General features: G+C 26.9%; 1 protein-coding gene across 11 annotated transcripts in view; it reads left to right on the forward strand.

Annotated features, from left to right (window-relative positions):
* The window catches only part of LOC107454807 (ATP-dependent translocase ABCB1), a 108800-nt gene extending 89168 nt beyond the window's left edge, over positions 1–19632 (forward strand). For 7 of the 11 annotated variants that reach the window (XM_071177585.2, XM_071177586.2, XM_043042541.3 and 4 more), the window contains 13 exons: positions 30–326; positions 1424–1582; positions 2690–2791; positions 3000–3077; positions 4324–4407; positions 5182–5385; positions 7270–7370; positions 8069–8209; positions 8930–9086; positions 11694–11891; positions 13987–14193; positions 16319–16465; positions 17432–19632. In XM_071177585.2, the coding sequence (XP_071033686.2) occupies positions 30–326; positions 1424–1582; positions 2690–2791; positions 3000–3077; positions 4324–4407; positions 5182–5385; positions 7270–7370; positions 8069–8209; positions 8930–9086; positions 11694–11891; positions 13987–14193; positions 16319–16465; positions 17432–17632 (2076 nt within the window). In that variant the 3' untranslated portion in view covers positions 17633–19632. The remainder of the gene's footprint in view (positions 1–29; positions 327–1423; positions 1583–2689; positions 2792–2999; positions 3078–4323; positions 4408–5181; positions 5386–7269; positions 7371–8068; positions 8210–8929; positions 9087–11693; positions 11892–13986; positions 14194–16318; positions 16466–17431) is intronic. The other 4 variants (XM_043042547.3, XM_071177588.2, XM_071177587.2 and 1 more) reach the window with 1 other exon arrangement.
* The last annotated feature ends 473 nt before the right edge of the window (positions 19633–20105 follow it).

Consider the following 20105-nt stretch of genomic DNA (forward strand, 5'->3'; position numbering starts at 1 on the left):
CTGAACTCGTAATTGTTTACATTTTTCAGCTGTCAATGTGTAAGTACATTTATACTACACTAGTTGATAATATTAGAGAAAGATTGTTAAACCTTTTCTTATTTAATTCTCCAGTAAATATGAGTAATTTGCAGACTAAAGAAGCTGATGAGGATGATGATGAAGAATCAGATGATGATTTTCTAGACGAAATGCCTCCATCACTAGAACGTCAAGCCAGTATTCTTAGTTCTGGTTCTTATGAATCTGAAGATATGCATAGCCCTATCAAACGTACCTTTTCTGCTGCCAGTCGAATCAGCCGAATGAGCAGCTTTGCTTTTAAAGTATGTAGTTATCTATTTAATCATTATTCATTATATAAAATCTGCCCTTGCAGATGTCTCAACACATGTTTTTACTGTCTTTAAATCACAAAACGTTTATGAAAGGAAATAATTGCAATACATTCTCTGCCGATCTCATGCCAGAGCACGATGTTACCAGTTGGAAATCTGCAGTGAATTTGTTTAAAATCTTTAAGAACTAATTTGATTTTTATGATTTGATCTCTTCAGATGCATCTTTCTAGGCAAGCATAAACAACTGCATCCTCTTAAAAATATATGTTTGTAAATTCAACATGTTTGTGAATTAAACATGTTCTTTAAGAATTACATCTGAGCTAATATCAAAAAATTGATTTCCAAACAATGTTATCTTAATGCCATCATAGTTTTTTTTCTATAAAATTTATTAGGCAAGAGATCCTTTCAACTTTTGGTGGAATTTCAAACGTTCTAAACTTTGAGAGAGAAAAAAAAGATGCTGTATTATATGGCTGTTTTTTCTTAATATTTGTCCAATATTTTGTTTTACTTTATCGTTATTATATTCTCTTTAATAATGGTTTGTTTATAAAGCTTGATAGTATACAGGACAGTCAATGTATACCTTGTATTAAAAATAAAACCTTTAAATAAGTATGAAAATAAATTTTTTTTTCTGAACTAAATAATTTCACATTTTTTTTAATAAATTTTTCATGATTTGAATTGATAGGCTCTTTCAGACATTAAATTTTTTTTCCCACTCTCATTGCCCAAATTTTAATAATTCTATCTTTTTCTAGCTATTAGGAAACTATTTAGTGTTTCAAATTTGTCATGATCACCATTTCTGGCTTAATTACTTAATACTTTTGCATAGTTTTTCTTTAAATACAGATTTTCGGTTGTGCAGAATAAAAAATTGAGATGGAGTAAGATATTTAGAAATTAAAGTTGAAATATATATGCTGTTATGTGTATTTCTGTTGGAAATAATTTCAAATAACTTCAACATAATCTGTGTTACTATATTAATAATTAATGATAAGTTTTTTTTTTAATTACCCTAGACTGAAAGGTTTTGAAAAAATAATTTTTTGTGCATTTAATTTTAGCCAGAGAATAAAGAAAATGAAGAACTTGAGCCTTCTAAAACTCGTTTATTGAAAATGTGCTCTCCTGAATGGCCATATATTCTAGTTGGTGCTATTGCTGCTCTAATTATGGGTCTATTTACTCCTATCTATGGCATTTTGTTTGGAGATATTCTTGGAGTAAGTGTTAAAGTCGCAAAATAAGAATAAATTTAATATGTCATATTGTACTTGTAAACTATGCCTATTTGTGTATTTCGTCATTGCCTTTTGTTCAACTGTAGGCCCTCTCCCACCTCTATATGATAAACTCTTTCTTTTATGAAATTTTTCCTTTTTCTTTTCTAAATGTTATCATCATCAAATAACAATAAATAAATTTTCTCTTTCTAAAAATGAACTCTAATAATGATTTATTTTGCAAATGTACCAACAATTATGCTTTATCTGTAAATATTATGATTTCTTAGTCAAGATTAACTTTTATTACTCAACCCTATGATCGTAAAGTTTTTGAAACTTTTCGTTATAGTCTGTTTTAAATACGTTTTCCCCCTTAACTACTAAGAGTTCTTAAATTTTTCAATGGTTCATGCAATGATTTTTTCTCCCTTAATCACTCTAAAAGCAATTATTAAAAAATAAAAATGATTTGATAGAAACAAGAAACAAAAAGTTACAAGAGAAAAGAACTTTATTTTATCTTTCCCTCTTCCACCAAGTTTTGATTATTTTTAAAATGAAAATTTAACCAAAAACTAGTATAAATTTCAAAAAGTATAAATAAAAAATTAATAAAGTATAAATTTCAAAAATTTATAATTTGGTGCCAATATTTTTTATTTAACAGTGAAATCCAAGCATAATTTTGTTAATATTTTATATCCATATAGAATTAAGTTGTATATATACATCTTAAAATTATGCTAATTTAAATTGTGATAACTCTAATTTCTATTATACTTCTATGTTATCCTACTTCTGTTAACTGATAGCTAAGTTGGAAAACTCACACATCAGTTTATGCAGAAATGTTTTGTGTGGAAATAATTTTTATCAACTTTATGCTAATGTTTGCCTCCATAATTCAAATTCTGTTTTGATTAACAGCACTTCAATTTTTTTTTCTACTTCATCTAAAAAAAGTATTTATTTAACTTAAATTTACTTAATAAATAGAATTAATTTGCTTTGGAGAATTGTATAGTTACAAAACTAAATCTGAAGATGATTGCAAGTGATGATATTATTTTTTAAGATGTTAATTTGTTGTTTTTTTTTACATAGGTTTTAGCTGAGCAAAATGATCAAATCTTAACCGACATTTCGTATTATTCTTTGCTGTTTGTTGCCATGGCCATTTGTTCTGGCATTGCTAGTTTTCTTCAGGTGAGAATTGAAAAATATAAATAAATCTAATAAATCTTAAATAGTATTGTATAAGGAAAAAGGAAAGCATTTTAAATATGTTTATTGCTGAAACTTAATAATATTTAACTTGTATCTTTCAACTTCTAAAAAGAACTAGTGTGAATTCTTCACTAAGTCTTCAGATTTAGTTTATAAGTATTAAATTTTTTGCATTTATTTTTCCTAGACTTTCATGTTTTCAATTGCTGGTGAAAAATTGACTGGGAGATTAAGAGTCATGGTGTTTACAACTATTATTAGCCAAGTACGTTAATCTCTGCACATTAATTTTTTTAATATTTACATGAATTTATTATAACTATTTAATATAATAAAATTTTTTCCACACTTAATTGCTCAACCTGTCCTGTATAAAATTGCTTATAGATGTGTTTACTTTTCTGCATAGAGAAATCAATTTTTCTTATGCAGTTAGATAAGAAAACTCTATATCATTCCTTATCATAAAAATATCACAAGAAACTTTCTCTCCTATCTTCCCACTCTTAAAGGCACCAGTACGATATTTCATAACTTTTTCACAAATCTGCCCACATTTAGAGGTACTAGTACATGGGTGGCGAACCTTTATGCACCAACGTGCCATTTTTTCAAAAAAATTGTTTAATGAGGTCATAGACGTGCCATCAAATAATTTTGACTTCGTAATTATTGGGAAAATAATAATACTAAATACTATCAACTCAAAACTCTTTATTTACTATGAAAAAAAATACATTTTGCAATGTCTCAGTTATACGTGTAATTCAACTTAGAGTAACATCAGTGTGACTTCTGTTGTTGCAGATTAGATGACAAATAACTTATATTAGATTGTTAGTTTAAGCAGGATTGTTAATTTTTTTGCTGGTTATTTATTGTTAGCTTGATTTTTATGGTTATTAATTGTTTTTTGGAATTAATTGTAAATTTTTTTGCTAATAATTGTTTTCTTTTTGTTTGTTTTTTGTGAATTTCAATTTAATTGTTAATATGCTTTATAGTGAACTTTGTGATCGCTGGCATGTCCAGAATATTGGGTCACGTGCCATAAATGGCACGTGTGCCATTGGTTCGCCATCCCTGTACTAGTAGGATGTCTGTTTAATTCATTAAAAATGGAAAAATATACATTTATAAATAAATAGGATAATTTTTTGCAACATTTAGTAATTTTATTTAAAATGTTCTTTATCCTTTACATAATTATGAATCCATTTATATGGTTGTCATTTTTTATGTGTATGTAAATATAGTTCTGCTGTTACATATGCTTTGTTGTAAAGCACTTTTTTTTACTTTTTCTGCACTATTCAGTTGTTAAGTATGAAGTATATCAATGATACCATTTTATATAATTAATTATTTGTGGCATTAATTATGTGACAGCATAAATTGGACAATTCTTACTAGTTTTGATTATTAATCTTTGCAAACCCCAAGTACTTTGACAGTTTTGTAAGTACTCAGCATCTATGTTATTTCAACTTTTATTGTTGTTGTTAATATAGGATATGTCCTGGTTTGATCAACCTGCTAACTCAGTCGGATCACTTTGTACAAGACTAACATCAGATGCTTCTAGTGTTCAGGGAGTAAGTTTTAACTACATTTATTTAAATATTCTGTGCAATGTGAAAATATTTTTTTTATTTTTTATAATTTGTTAATAACTCTAATTTTTCAAATTACTGGTGATATTCATTACATGTTATTAGGAGAGCACGTCTTAGAGTTACTCTGTTTTAATATATAAAATTAATAAAGTAAATAAATGTCTTACAATTGAAAAAACAGTGTTTTATATTTATGTATTTAAAAATTATTACAACTTTAGTAAAAAAAGGTTGTAAATATCAGAAGTCTTAATCTGATTTAAATATCTTTTTATATTATGCAACTTTTATGCTATGTTTGAAATTATGTTAATTATGTTTAAAAATAAAAATACCCTAAAAACTTTTCTCTTATTAATTAAATAAAAGTTTTAAAATAATTACTTGTTTTTATTTCTCCATCTTTTTATTCCTGCTATTGTTTTTTTTTTTTTTCATTCAGTCTAGATTTCTCTAAGCTTTAATAAGCCTAACTAACTTCATTCTCTTCAAAAGGTGTAAAATTCTATCTAGTGAAGCCCTGTTTTGTGTGTTAAAAACTAAATGCTTAGTTATTTTTTCTTATCTTTTAAAATATTATCAATAACGCCAAAGTTTCCTTTAAACTTCAAATTGCCAAACCTTTCATATGTGATTGTCTTTCAGACATAAAAGCTTTTCTAATAACTTAAATAAATGATTTTTTTTTTTTATAAAAAATGGTGAATTTATGTTAATTTTAAAAGATTTAAGTTTTGTTTTTATTTCAAATAGGCAACAGGATCTCGTATTTCTACCGCTCTTCAAGCATTGTCAACTCTGATAGCAGCTATTGTAATCGGTCTTTGGTATAACTATAAAATTGGAATTGTGGTTCTATGCTTCATTCCATTAGTGTTGGTTGCTACATACTTTGAAAGTCGGGTGATAAGTGGACAAATGTTAAATGAAAAATCAGGAACCGAGTTTGCATCTAAGGTAATGCTTTATTTATTTTTTTTTAGATTTGAAAACAATATCTTTTGATAGAATGGTATAAAAAAGTAGTCGTCCATAATAAATTGCAATCAAAAAATTTGAAAAGTCTATATCTTGAGTTGATACTCAATCTAAAGATTCGTAAGATCTAAACAAAAATTATTGTTATAATGGGAAATCACTATGTTGTGAATGTACAAAAATATTGTTAACACACATTTACACATAACTAATATTTTGGGGCCTATTTTGGAGAATCCATATCATTCTTTTGAAAATACGAAATGCAAGATGCTCTCTTGGTTAATACAGTTAAACCCCGCTATAGTGAACTCCCGGATATAGTGAACGAAAAGTTCGCTCCCGTGCCTTTCTATACACGTATAATGTAATTTTTTGTGGATATAGTGAACTAAAAAAGTGAGGAAGTTGGATATTATGAACTTTTTTCTGTCTTCGACGGATTTTTTTAAAAAATAATTTTGAAATATCTACTCCAAAATAAATACTTATACAAAGTAAATACTTATTTCAAAATAAATACTTTTTTAAAACCATCAATACAGTGGAAAGTAGCAATAAGCATTTTTTCTTGTTTGGTTCTTTTATCACACTTTTCCATACCCAAAGGCCTACCCAGGCAGATGTATGGACAAAATTTTCCTTGCATCAGCTAAAGATTACTAATTTTTTTTTCCTTCTTTTTTTGTACACAAGACGAAGAATAACAAAAGCAAGTTAACACATTTTTTGTTACTACGTATTATTTTTCAGTCATTTTTGTATTTCTTTTTATTGTCATTTATTTAAATAATGTGTAATAAAAAGGAGTTCGGAACCATTAGTTAAAATTGTTTGCGGAATGGATATGGTGAACTCCCGATTATAGTGAACCGAAATTTCGGTCCCTTGAAGGTTATCTATAGCGTTGTTTGACTGTATATGGTTATGTACATGCAAAAGCTCATATAAATATGTATATATCTATAAATATTTGATGTAATGATGTGCTAAATTTCTATTTTACAAAATTGGTAATAGCAGCAATCAGAGAAATTTATTTGTGTGATACCATCATCGCCTTTAAGTGTTGGCTTTTAATAGTATTACTAAAAATAGACCATTGTGCTGATTTTTTTTTTTAACTTATTGCAATGGATATAATTAAAATGTAAAAAAGACAGGTACCAGCATGTCCTTAGACATGGTGCGTAGCGTTTTTAAAAAGTGCTTAAAGGTGCTTATTTTCGATTTTCTTTATTTAAAAGCCTTTAAAGGTGCTTTTTTCATTGGGTGTTTTTAAAAAGTGCTTAATGTTCCCTTTTCAAAAATGAGACATGCAAAAGCGTGTGTTGCCACATGTTATGCAAAAGCGTGCTTTTCACATTATTCTATTCAACGTTTTCACAATTCATTTCGGCTTACCATCGGTCCATAGCGTATGAAAGCACATATCATTTTTCACATTTGATTAAATACTTGTGAGTCCGTATGTGCGTCTACCAGCATTTTGCAAGATATTCTCAATTTCAGACTTCATTTTCCACCCTTTGATATAGAAACGAAAAATCTCTCGATCATTTTATAATGGCTAGTATGATCAAGAAAAGAGTTCTTTGTCAGAAACTAGTTATTTTCTCATGATCATCTAAAGTCTTTGAAAATTATTTTGCATTTTGTTAGTGTATATAGTGCTTAAAAATATTTTTTAGTGCTTAAAAGGTGCTTATTTTTTGTTGAAAGATCTGGCTATGCACCCTGTTAGATGAGATGAATACTTCATGTCATGAGTTAGATATTGTTTAAATCAGATTTAGTTTAAAAGTGTGTGTGTGTGTGTGTTTTTTTCCCCCTTCAAATAACTGATGACACTTGCATTTATAGGTTGCTATTGAAGCAATCGAAAGTATTAGAACTGTTGCTTCACTTCATCAAGAAGACTCATTTTATATGAAATTTAGAAATGCATTATATGAGCCTCACAAGTAAGTTCATTTCTATTACATTTTATTTCCAGACATAAACCATAAATTTGATAATATATAATAATGAAAAATGCTGTATTTTTTTTTATTACTGTTTTTTGTAAGCACCAATTTTTCTAAAAGATTTATTATTTTTCTTTTAATTTTATAATATTTAAGTTCAATTGCTCAATAGAATCTTTAAACATCAGTCTTAAATATTACTGAATGAGTTTTTATGTCTTAATGACTTTAAAAATATAATTAATTTATTTGATGGTAATTAAGTTCCATTCAATAATTTTGATCATAATTAAGTTCCATTCGATAATTTCAAATTTAATTTTGTCATAGAACTGCAATTTATCTGAATTGCATTAAATTTACTATAGGCATCGATAACCTGGATTATTGAGCATCTTGTTTTTGAAATTGTTTTGGAAAGAAATGGAAATTTTCTAGCATGATATTAATTTAATTGCTAAAAAATATTTGCATTTTCTACATTGTTTTATGCTGCTTTTAAATTTATTCATTATTTCTTTCTATTTCAATATATTCACTACTTAGTAACATGGCTGCAGTTGTTTCATCCTTAAAATGATTTAAATGTTCGCAATTTGAACAGTTTGTTTTGCTGTATATAACACACTAGGATATCTTTCTATATGCTATGAATTGTGTCAAAGGTACTTGATGGCCACTATTTTCTTTTTTAGGAAATCAAGAAAGAACTCTCAAGTTAGAGGTGTGACATTTGGGTTTGCTCAAAGTATACCTTCTTTTGCATATGCAACATCTATGTATTATGGAAGTATACTAATAGCAGAAGGAACCCTTACATATCCAGACCTTTTTAAGTAAATTTTATTCCTTTATTTTTTAGCTAGTAAAGTTTTATATTATATTTTGTAGTATTTGATGTTTATATTGTAAATAGTATATTAAATTCGTAATCATTTTGTTTTGTTCATTTTTGTTTTTAACTGAATATAATAATCTTTTGTTTAGTGTTTTAACAAGGCTGCTTTAATTAGTAGAATTTTGTCTCCTGTTTATTTCTATTTTACTAATTTATACAGTTTTATGGATTCTTTTTTAACTTTTTTATTACTCAACTCATATAATATTGATTTTTTCCCATATTAGTTGGTTTTATTTTTATGCTTTTATAACGACATCCCTAAACCAGTTTTAGACGAACAAATGAAATTTCAAATTTTGTAGTTTCAAAATATATTTATATTTTATTTCATGTGTTTTTTCATTGCCTGAAAGAATGAGAAATATTTTAGTTTTTAAATAAATTTTTATGACATATTTAAAAGCATCATATTTTATGTTTGTAACTAAATATTCATAAATAATTAACTTCGAATGCACATCAAAATATAGCTTGTTAACTTAAACGACTTCTGAAAAATTGGAAAATTTAAAAAACAATTTTTTCTACTCTTGTTGACTAATCTACTAGTTGCAATTAATGACCAATGTTTTCAATAATTGACTGAAAATCTCTTCTAATGAATTCAAAACACTAATGTGATTATTGAAATGTTTCTCTTTTTTTTTCTATCTAGGGTTATTGAAGCTGTTATTTTAGGAACATCAATGGTTGGTCAGGCAGTTGCTTTTGCTCCTGATTATCAGAAGGCAAAACTTGCTGCAGTTCGAATTTTCAAACTTTTAGATCTGAAACCAACTGTTGATGTATTTTCTACTGCTGGCCGTTTCCTGGTTTGTATTTCTTTTTTTATGGTGCCACGCCTTGTTCGGCAATCCAATATTAAAACCAGTGTTTGCTTTTTTTTTTTTTTTACTTATATTTGAAAAAAGGAATAATAGTTGACTGAATGAAAAGTAATAAAAAATTTGTCATAGTGTAGTCTTGATACACTTTAAAATGATCTTCTGTTCGTATTTTTATAGATTTATTTATTTATTTATCAATATCTTTTTAAGAGGAATTATTAGCTTTTATTTTAATGTCTTTTTTAGTTTTGATTCTTCCATTTTAGTAACTGTAAAGAAGTTAATAAATAATTACATTATATATTAGTGTGGGATTTGTATTGTTCTGTTTAGATTTTTTTCAATGTCAGGTTATTAAATTATGCACAGTCAGACCTCGATGTAAGGTCACTCTAAGGGACATTGCGAAAGTAACCTTATAAGCGGGGTGACCTTTTAACCAATTCATTAGCAGTTCGTAACTAAGCACGTAAATAGTACACATTATGATTTTTTAAAAATGGTAATGCAAACAAAAACGATCGGCCATAAATTAAATATTTAAGTCAATAAATTTTAACAGAATTAGTAAAGAATTAAAGAAAGTTAGATTTTTAAAAAAATTTTAATTTAAAATAAAGCTGTTTACAAATTTCCTCAAAGTGTACATACATACATTACATCTTATTTTATTAAAAATAAATCATTTATGCAGATCTGTCTCGTATTTGGTTTCATTTTTCTAATGTTTTCTATATTTTGTAACTTCTCAAAATGTTTCTCAGCTCCCTCATGGTTTGTTAAAAAATTTCGTATGACATTTATTGCATTGAAGGCTTACGCTTAGATTACAGCTACAGTCTCAGGATCACTGTCATTTCCTCACTGTGAAACAATTTCAGAAATTGCAGCTTGTTCGTTGGTTGCAACATTTTCATAGAACTTGAGAGGGGTAATTACCTTGTAAAGAAGTTAAATAGACTTTCGTTGGAAAAGAGCTCCCCTCGCCTTGGATAAAAATGACCTTATAAGCGATAGCGATTTTTAAAACTTGACCATATATCCGATAATCTGTAGCAAAGAATTCCTATTCAGTGAGCGGGGACTTTGGAAAAGTGACCTTATATGTGGGGTGACCTTACATGCGGATAACCTTATATTGAGGTCTGACTGTATTTGATTTTTAATGTGATACTACAAACAAGTTTACTAATAAATTTTGGGTACTTCATAAAAGTTTCAAAGATTTTTTTTTGTGGTGATATTAAAGTTATGAACTTCCTTGTCTGTGATTCATTGGCCCATTCATTTCCTTGTCTTTTAACCATATCAATTAAAACGTAGATTTGAATGAGTCAGATTATTTGACTGTTGATAAAACATCCAAAAAAAATAAAATAAAGACATTTGTATGGCAGGATTTTTTTAATATTTTAGAACTAATTCAAATAACTATGGCTTGTTTAAAAGTGAACAGCTTTTTGGAATTTTGTTAACTTAAACAATTCTGCTCTGAATAGGTGTTACTGATTTTAAATTATAATTACAGTGAAACCCCGATTTTACGTTTCTCAGGGGACTGGGTAAAAAAAACGTAAAATCCGGGAAAACGTAAAATACGGGAAATACTTAGATAGCAAAAAATCATATAATAATAATGGGAAAATAAAACAAACGAAAGGTAGTAAAGATGACTCTTTCAAAAGGTACTATTAAAATCTATATTTTACGAAAAGAGTATTAGTATTAAAAGAAAAAAACATACCAGTTCAAGATCATTTTTACAATTTTTGTTAAGAATCATGTAATTTAGGTGCAAAATAGTGCGTAATAGTAGATTGTTTTTTAGACATTGAGTTCAAAGTAAATGCCTCATCTTCCAGGACTGAAATCTTTTGCAAATTTTTTTCCTGGTCTTTGTATGATAGAAAATAGTCTTTCACTATTAGCAAACTTCTCAATGCTGTGTTGAAAGAAGGAACGGGCTGTGCTTCTGTTCCTTCTTGTTCATCTTCATCGGCGGATGAAAAGTCCATAACATCGTTCACGGATGGAGCAGTGGTTCTCTCAGCTTCGCATGTTGCTAAGTTTTCTCGGATGTACTCGTCGAAGTCATAGCTAACTGTTTCATTGTCATTCTCCGGGTCTAGTCTATCTAATCCTGCATCTGTTAACGGTTCATTAGAAGCTACGATTCCGCTTTCTTCAAAACAGTGGGAAATGCACTTTTGTGTAACGCTTCTCCAAGCAGCAGAAATAAAAATGCATAGCCTCCAGAACACTTAACTTTAGTTTGCAGGCGTCATTTAGGTTTCCGTTCTCTAGTTCAGCTACAGCTTTCCGGACAAGTTGCTTTCTGTAAAAAACCTTAAATATTGCTTATTAAAACGTTTTTTTATTTTTTTTATTTCTACAAAAAACGTAAAATGCGGGAAATTCCGTAAATTAAAAACTTACAATCCGGGTAAAATTAACATTGGAGGTATACGGAAAAACTGGGCCCTGATGAAAAAAACGTAAAATGCGGGAAAAACGTAAATTCGGGGGACGTAAAATCGAGGTTTCACTGTATATAATTGAAAAAGGATGTTAATTTTTTGTTGTATATTACAGGAGGATGTCAAGGGATATATTCGCTTCAGAAATGTACGTTTCAACTATCCCAGTCGTCATAGAGTAAAGATTTTAAGAGGTCTCAATTTGGAAGTACAACCTGGACAGACAGTTGCTTTAGTTGGAAGTAGTGGTTGTGGTAAAAGTACTTGTATTCAGCTGATTGAACGATTTTATGATGCTCATCGTGGCCATGTGGTAAGACATTTTTACATTTTTATTTGTATTAAGTTTTTTGTTTAACAGTTTTCACAAGTCGCAGTGTCTCAAGGGATAAGGCATTCACCTCCCATTGAGGTGACTCAGGTTCAAATCCCAGTGGTGGCAAGTCTATAAAAAATCTGCTCCCAACTTGCACTAACCTAAAATATCCTTAGTAGTAGACAAATTACGGGTTAGAATCTCCTTTCCATCAGGCTAATCCTGGAAGGTTTTGTGGTTTTCCTCTCTATGTAATACAAATGCAAGATAATTCCATCAAAAAGTCCTCCATGAAGGCTAGTTTATTCCAATGCTTGATTTAGGAGTTTCCTTGTCTTCTTGATTTGGTTCAAAATTACAAGGCTGCGGAGTTGAGCATTGATGGTCGTAAACTCAGAATCTGGTCAGTTGTTCAACTCCAGTTATAAAATAAAATATAACAGTTTTTACTTTGTTTTGTAAATAGAAGGCACCATTTAACTGAAAAGTATTCTTAACCCCTTCATCTCGCTCCCGTGAGTGTTCAGTAGTAACGCACCAATACGAATAAAACTAATTCATTTCTTTTGCTCGGAAAACATTTTATTTCTCATTTTACACACCAGATGGCAGTACCAGAATATTTTTAAGGTAATTGTAGATAGTTTATTTTAAACTAGATGTCAGTTTAATCAAATACGTGTAGTAAGAAAAATAGGCACTTTTATGACCGTTTTCTTGAAAATTAACCAATCATTAAGGGGGTAAAATAATTTATCAAGAATTGATATTGATTGTAAAATAATTAATTATAATTTATTGTAAAACAATAAGCTAGAAAATGTTCTACTGCATTTTAATTAAATTATTAAATGGCCATGATATAATTATTATTATAGAACACCTTATACTTGTTACAACTTGATTTTTCAACTTCAATTATTCAATTCAATTATTATTTGAAAATGAAATAAACATTACTGCCACTGTAAATTATATGTTTTTGTTTTATTTAAATAACTTTTCCTTTAATTTTTACTTCCTTGAACTATACTTTAGCTTCACTTTTTTAAAAGAACACGAAATATTTTCTGCAATTTCTTTCTTGTGTGAGAGAAAATTACATTGTTTTATGGTTATTTTAAGTTTTATTTTTATCACTTATTGTTATGCAGGCATGCTTTTATAAAAAAAAAACATTGTTTATGAGTGCAATTTTTAAACAGATAATTTTTCTCTTTTTTTTAAAATTCTTAACTTTAAATATGTTTTTGTATTTAACGATTTCAAGTTAATAATTTTAATAAATTACTTTTAAAGCCTTGTTTCCTTTCTACAGAGAAAAAAAAAACACTTTTAGAGTTAAAAATATCTGCCGGTATTTAAAAATAAAAATTTTAGTATCCGTCTATTTTATGGTGTGAAGTATGAAAAACATATGAAAGAAATTTCTTCAGAAAATGTGCTGTCAAATCTAAATTTATCTAGGTATGATTATTAAGCCATTTGACTTTAAAAAAAATTCATATAGATAAATTTTAATGCTTATAGATTCACTTTAAGAAACTAAACTGAAACAAGGTACAAAATTAAAAAGAAATTTGTATAAAAATAGCTTCAGATCTAAAAAGTGCTTAACTTATTTTCTAAAAGAATATTTTTAAAATACCTTATTTTATTAATTTTGTATTATCTCCAATAAATTTTTAGATTAGGTATTAGATTGTTTTAAGTTTCCTAAAAGACCTGTAATCTAATTTTTTTTCCTTAAGCAGTAATTTTTATTAGTTAAATTTTGAATAGTATACTGAGAGTTTTCTTGTCAACATTTACTCTTTAATGGTGCCTCTAAACTCTTAATTCAATTTAAGGAGTCATTCAAACGTTACATAAGTATATTATTTTGTGAATTTAGACTCCATCATGTCAACAAAAATAAGTCAATTGCAACCAGTCTATGCTTAGTAGTCTTTTCTTTTTTAATTTTAATGCAATTAAAAATGCCTTTAAACTTTTTACCAAATTTAATTTTCCCATTATTTTTATAGTTTGCAATTTCAATAATAGTAATGTGTCATACACAAGCATTTCTTACATTCCACTGTATTTCCAGATGTTAGATGATACTTGTGTAAAGGACATGAATGTATCGAATCTAAGATCCCATATTGGTCTTGTTTCACAAGAACCGGTGTTATTTAGCTACAGCCTGGCAGAAAATATTGCATATGGAGATAATTCTAGAACTGTTACTATGGATGAAATTATTGAAGCTGCAAAACAAGCCAACATACACAGTTTTATAGCTTCATTACCTTTGGTAAGTAATTGAATTTTTGAAATCTTTTACCTGGTTTATCTCGTAACTTTTTATTCAATTTTTTTTCCAGTATAAATTAATATGGGAATACAATTTAAGTAAATTGTTTGATCAGATTTCCTATTTATTAGATATATTTAATAAAAATATTATTAGGTTTATTATTTTTGAAAGAATTTGTCTTGTTTTTTTATTAGAATTTGCCTTAATTATTTTGTTTATTAGTAGAAGTTTTCTTATTTCCTTTAATATAAAATTTTCATTAAAAATTATGTATTAAGCTATGCTATGAATTTGTTCTGATTTTTTGCACAAATGTAACCGCTGCCTTTTAAAAAAGAAATCCAAATAACAAGGGAAAAAATTGTGCAACACGTTTTTTTTTTTTTTTTTTCATTTCTTCTAATTAAAAAGCTCATTTTCTTTTTTACTACTTACTCTGTTATTAATACAGAATTAAATCCTAAATAAAAATTAAAATCTTATTTATATAAAAACTTCTTTATCACGTTTTCAAAAATTATAAGAATAATTTATTATGTAATATTTTTATTTTAATTCTGCAATTTTTACTTTTCATTTTCTGTAAAAAAAAGTTTTTTTATGTGAATATTATTTTATGAAATAGTTCAGTCTGAATAGATCAGTTGATTGAAGCATACATTAAAATCTTTTTACGATATTTTTTCATTGATAAAAATTTATAATGATGACATTTTAGTTTGTGAAAATAAAAGTTTGGAAAATAGTATTTTTTAAAGAATTAATATTTAATAATCACAAAGAAACTGAGTGTTCAAAAAAAGACAGTTTTCTACTCACATGGGAAGAGGTTAATAAGCTTTCTTTTTTCTTTTTAAGGACATTACTTTTTCCCCTTATATAATGATTCAAACTCACGTTTTAAGACTCAAACTTAATGGTTCATCGATATACTAATCATCAAATATACAAATATACTAATACATCAAATATACTAATTAATATGTGCAGACAATATATTAAGTTATGAATCAGACATAAAAACATACTTTCTCTAAATAAACATAGCTTATTTTTTATGGATTTGATTTCTGATCCCCAAACTATAGGAAGTAGCTGCAATTTGAGAAATATGGTGCCAATAGTTTTGTCAGGTGGGCTGTCCAAAGCTTGGATCTCTTAATATTAATTTTATTTTTTGTGTATATCTCCATATCTTAAGAGCTTTTAAGCAAATTGAAAATTTTTGCTCACAATTAAAAAGTTTGTTTATCCGAAGATAATTTCATGCAAAATATAACTTTTAGTAAATATTTATTTTGTTTTATTATTTTATTTAATAATAATCAAAAAAAAAGTTACAATGTAAAATATAAAAAAAATTTACATCATTTAAAATAAAATTTATTTTACATATCAAAACCAGTCAAATATTCCTAAGAAATTGATTTTGAAAATCTGATTTTCTTAAAAGTCTATTTCTGAGAACTATTTGACAGATTTTGTTCAAATTTCATATTATGCAATGGAAAATTAATTTTTTTAAATTAATAAAAATTGCATACCTTACAATTCGAAATTTTTTTCACTATTATTAAATTAAATAAATGATTATTAAAAATTATTTTTTACGTGGCATTATCTTACGAGAAATTTTATAATAACGATAAACAAATGTTATAATTGTGTGAAAAAAATTTCAATTCACTTAAAAAGTTCACAAGTTATGACAGTTAGTACGCAATGAGCAAAATTAATATTAATAGGTCAAAACTTTCGACCACTCTCCTAACCAAACTATTGGATCACATTTCTCAGATTGTGGCTACCCCCTATGTTTTGAAAGTTAGAAATCATAATCAATGAAAAAAATATTTATTCAGGAAACTATGTTTTCGTAACTTAAAATATCGCCTACACTAATTAGAATATTTGAGGTCACCCCTTCTAACCATTAAGATTGAATCCTATCATATGAAAATCAGATTTTTAGATTAAAAGTTACAAAAAAAAATTTCTTCTTTTTTACATCCATACTGAATAAAAATTCACTTTATTAATGATAGTTATTATTACAAATATGGCAATGAAATATATCTTAGTATATAATGATTCATCACATAATCCTATATACCAATTTTAGGGTTATGACACTCCTGTTGGAGACAAAGGAGCTCAATTGAGCGGGGGCCAAAAACAAAGGATTGCCATAGCTCGTGCTTTATTAAGAAATCCAAAGATTTTACTGTTGGATGAAGCTACTTCCGCACTGGATGCTGAAAGTGAAAAGGTATTCTAATTGTTCTTAAGTACAATATCTATTTTAATATTTTTCAGTTCACAAAGGGTTTTTTTTCAATACTGACTGAAGTTTGTCTTGCTTTTAAAAAAATTATTGCATGCCATATACTTGCTTATATTATTTTACTAATGTCATTTTTTAAATTTTAATAATTATATTGCTAAGACGAAACTACTTGAACATTTGCTAACTCTCTATCATTTGAACTTTCCATTTGTTTTTACTGTAGATCCAAAAATTTTAATCAGGATTAATAATTAAGGAATTAATATTTACATAAGGAATTAATACCAACATAAAACATTTATGGGACTGCAGTAGTGAATTTATTCAACAAGGAATAACACAATCATTACCTTAAAAGCAATCTTTCACCCAACCAAAAAGAAAACATTTTCTCCTTTATTACACAATAAGGAAGTAATGGATCAAAAGATATTTATATATAAATTTGCTAAATTTCAAAACTGTTAAGTTCAATGCAAGTGGTTATTTATAGGTTAAGAGCTAAGTTTTTAGAACTTTAGAAACAGTCACGATACTCCACTCTTACATATTATATTATTACGATACTCTACTCTTACATATTATTTTATTTTTGCAATGAGGCAATTTTTAGGTGTTAATATATTTTATAATTAAGTATAATCAAATAATAGTCAGCATAGACAAAGGAAAATTGTAAAGTTAATTCTTTGAATGATAACTGTAGGTATGTTATGAATTTATTGCACTTTGAATAGTAACTCCTTTTTTTATCAATGCTTTTATTGCTTATTTTATCAATGCTTTTTTTTAAATAAGTAATATTAAAGCTAATTTTTTGAGTTAACTAACATATTTTTAATTTACATCCATTTCATTTTCCTTTTATCTTTAATGTTTCTACAATTCTCTGGAAACAAATTGTAATTTCATGCAATTGAAATTTTAATAATATTTATTATCTTCAAGGTTGTTCAAGAAGCTTTAGATAAAGCAAGTAGTGGTCGTACATGCTTGGTAATTGCCCATCGACTGACAACCATTCAAAATGCTGATGTGATTATGGTCATTCATAAAGGACAAGTTGTAGAGAAAGGAACCCATCAAGAACTTTTAAATCGCAAGGGTCGTTATTATTCTCTGTATACTACCCAGATGGGAACACGATAATATTATTCATATTCTTGTTTCATACTGTACAGAATTATCATACCAAATTTGAAGTCACCCCCCTTCTTGTCATGTTTTATTGTAAATACATTATTTATAACAAATGACAAATCAAGAGTGCAGCTTATTAAAATAATTGTGTGTAAAAGCTGGTCTTTCTAATTGTGATGATCAGCTGATAGGAAAAAAAATGTATACCAAACATTACAAAAGGAATACAAAGTTCGTATTTTGATTAGATTGATTAGCATACCTGTGCTCTCGATTGCTTTTATTTTGTCCTATTTTTAATATTTTTTAATTTATAAGTAACAGTTTCAATTTTCATATTGATGCTTTGAAATTTGTTAAATATGGTTAATGTTATTATGATTGAATATGTTGTTATTGTGTTGCATTTAAAGTATTCCAATCAATGGAATAGTTACAAACAAAAAAATATTTTTCTATGTTCCTTGTTATCAATTCTGTGTGATATGCTTATATTGTACTTAATATCTATATGTGTTTGTGATTATGATCATTTAAAATTACTGTGCATTCATTATAATAATGAAAGCACTCGCATCATTTATGAATCATAATATATTTTAATAAGTGTATAAATTTGGACTGATCATTAATGTGATACTTAATGTATATTTCGTCGCTTTTAATCATTAATCTAAAGTTTCATGTGTTCATCACCTTGCTGCCTAATTGATAACTATGGAGATTGTATTGAATAGTTTTGTTATTTTTATAGATCCTTGAAGCTGCCATCTATATTATAACTAGCATAGTTATGTGTGTGGTCCCAAATTTGTGTAAATCTAACCAAATCTAACTTAAGTAGTAAAAACTCAAAATGTCTCTTTTTAGAATTTTACACACAATATTTAATATTGCTTCTGAAATTAATATTAAGCTCTAAATATGCATTTTTTAAGGTTTATACATAACATATTCTATAATGTAAATATTTCATTAGAAAAATGTACATTGAATTATGTAGGAAAATCTGTTTCCAAAGTTGTGTCGCTGTTTAATATAGTAGCAACATAAATAGTTTTTCCGTATATAAAAGTTTTTGTATTTTATATCTCCTTAATTTTGTCCTTTTTTTAATATAAAAAATTTTAGATTTAGCTACAGATTCGGGAGAAATTGTACGCTTTTTAAAATGGCGTTTTTCCTTACAATTTCCACAATTTTTTTTTTTTTTTTTTAAATTAATAATTGTTTTTTAAGCTAACATATGTTTGTCGTTGCACTGTTTTCATAGGATAAACAATTTTCTTTATTGCCTTGTTAGATTTTAGTCAATGACGCTTTCCTTTTTAATACATTGTTTGTGTTATTTATCTTAAATGCTTTCATATTTGTTTTTATTCTATTAGATTTTAAATATTTTCTAAATAAAATTATGCAATAATGATTAAAATAAATAATTATGCGCAATAAATCAAAATTCAATTATTTTTTTACTTTAATGAAAACAATCACCTTTTTTTATAGATTAGAATTTAAAATTTAGTCATTAAAGTCTAATTTAGCTTTTTTCAGCAATTAGTATAAACAGTAAAATTTACAGTATAGTTACCCTGTGTTTTTAAATATATTTATAAAGAAAATACAACTCCGCTACATTGAAATATTTTCACATATTATGTTGATATTCTTTTATAAAGATATCAATGTGTTAATTTGATGTAAAATTAAATTTATTCTGACAGTATATTTACTTAATTTCTTTGTTTTAAAAAAAAAAAATGTCTGTGCCATATACACTTGGTAACTTTAAATATTTTTTTTTAATTTGTAATTAAACTTTTTCTGTAAAAATATTAATCTGTAAAAATCCATGCATTGCCTTAAAAGATCTGATTGTGATAATCGTGTTCGCTTGTTCGAGTGTGTTTATCCGTCCTGTGATTTTTAAATTTTGCACTTATTGTTCATAGATCTTAATAGTGTTTTTATTTGCATTTTTCATTCATAAATAAATTATGACCAAGTTATTCTTTGTATGTGTCCTTTGATTTAATGGCAAATTTCAAAAATATATTTACTAACTTTTATTCTGACGACAATTGTTTCAAAAATAGTTTCATTAATTTAAGTAAAATAACTTTAAAAATTAGATATTGACAATTGGAAATATGCCTTTATTTCACAAGCTTCAAATTGGTAGAAATATACAAATCGTTAAGAAACATTTAAACTGTTCATGTTATATCACTCATTTTTAGTTCATCAATTCATTACCAAAAGAGGCTTCTATGGTTACTTGCCGAATGTTATTGTCAAATGCTTTTAGCACTTTCTTGCACTTCAAAAGCTACTACTTAGTACTGTAATCCACTAAAATCTCTGAAATTTACTAACACTTTTAATAAGACTAAAATAAGATCTTTCTCTGGGAAATATCAATTTTTCTTAAAAATGTGATTTAGAATTTTTCTATCCAGTCTATGTTTAAAGTTACCTTATA

The sequence above is a fragment of the Parasteatoda tepidariorum genome, chromosome 2, assembly GCF_982258835.1.
Source record: "Parasteatoda tepidariorum strain Cologne lab strain chromosome 2, Ptep-v5.0, whole genome shotgun sequence".
In the NCBI taxonomy this organism is placed as follows: Eukaryota; Metazoa; Arthropoda; class Arachnida; order Araneae; family Theridiidae; genus Parasteatoda; species Parasteatoda tepidariorum.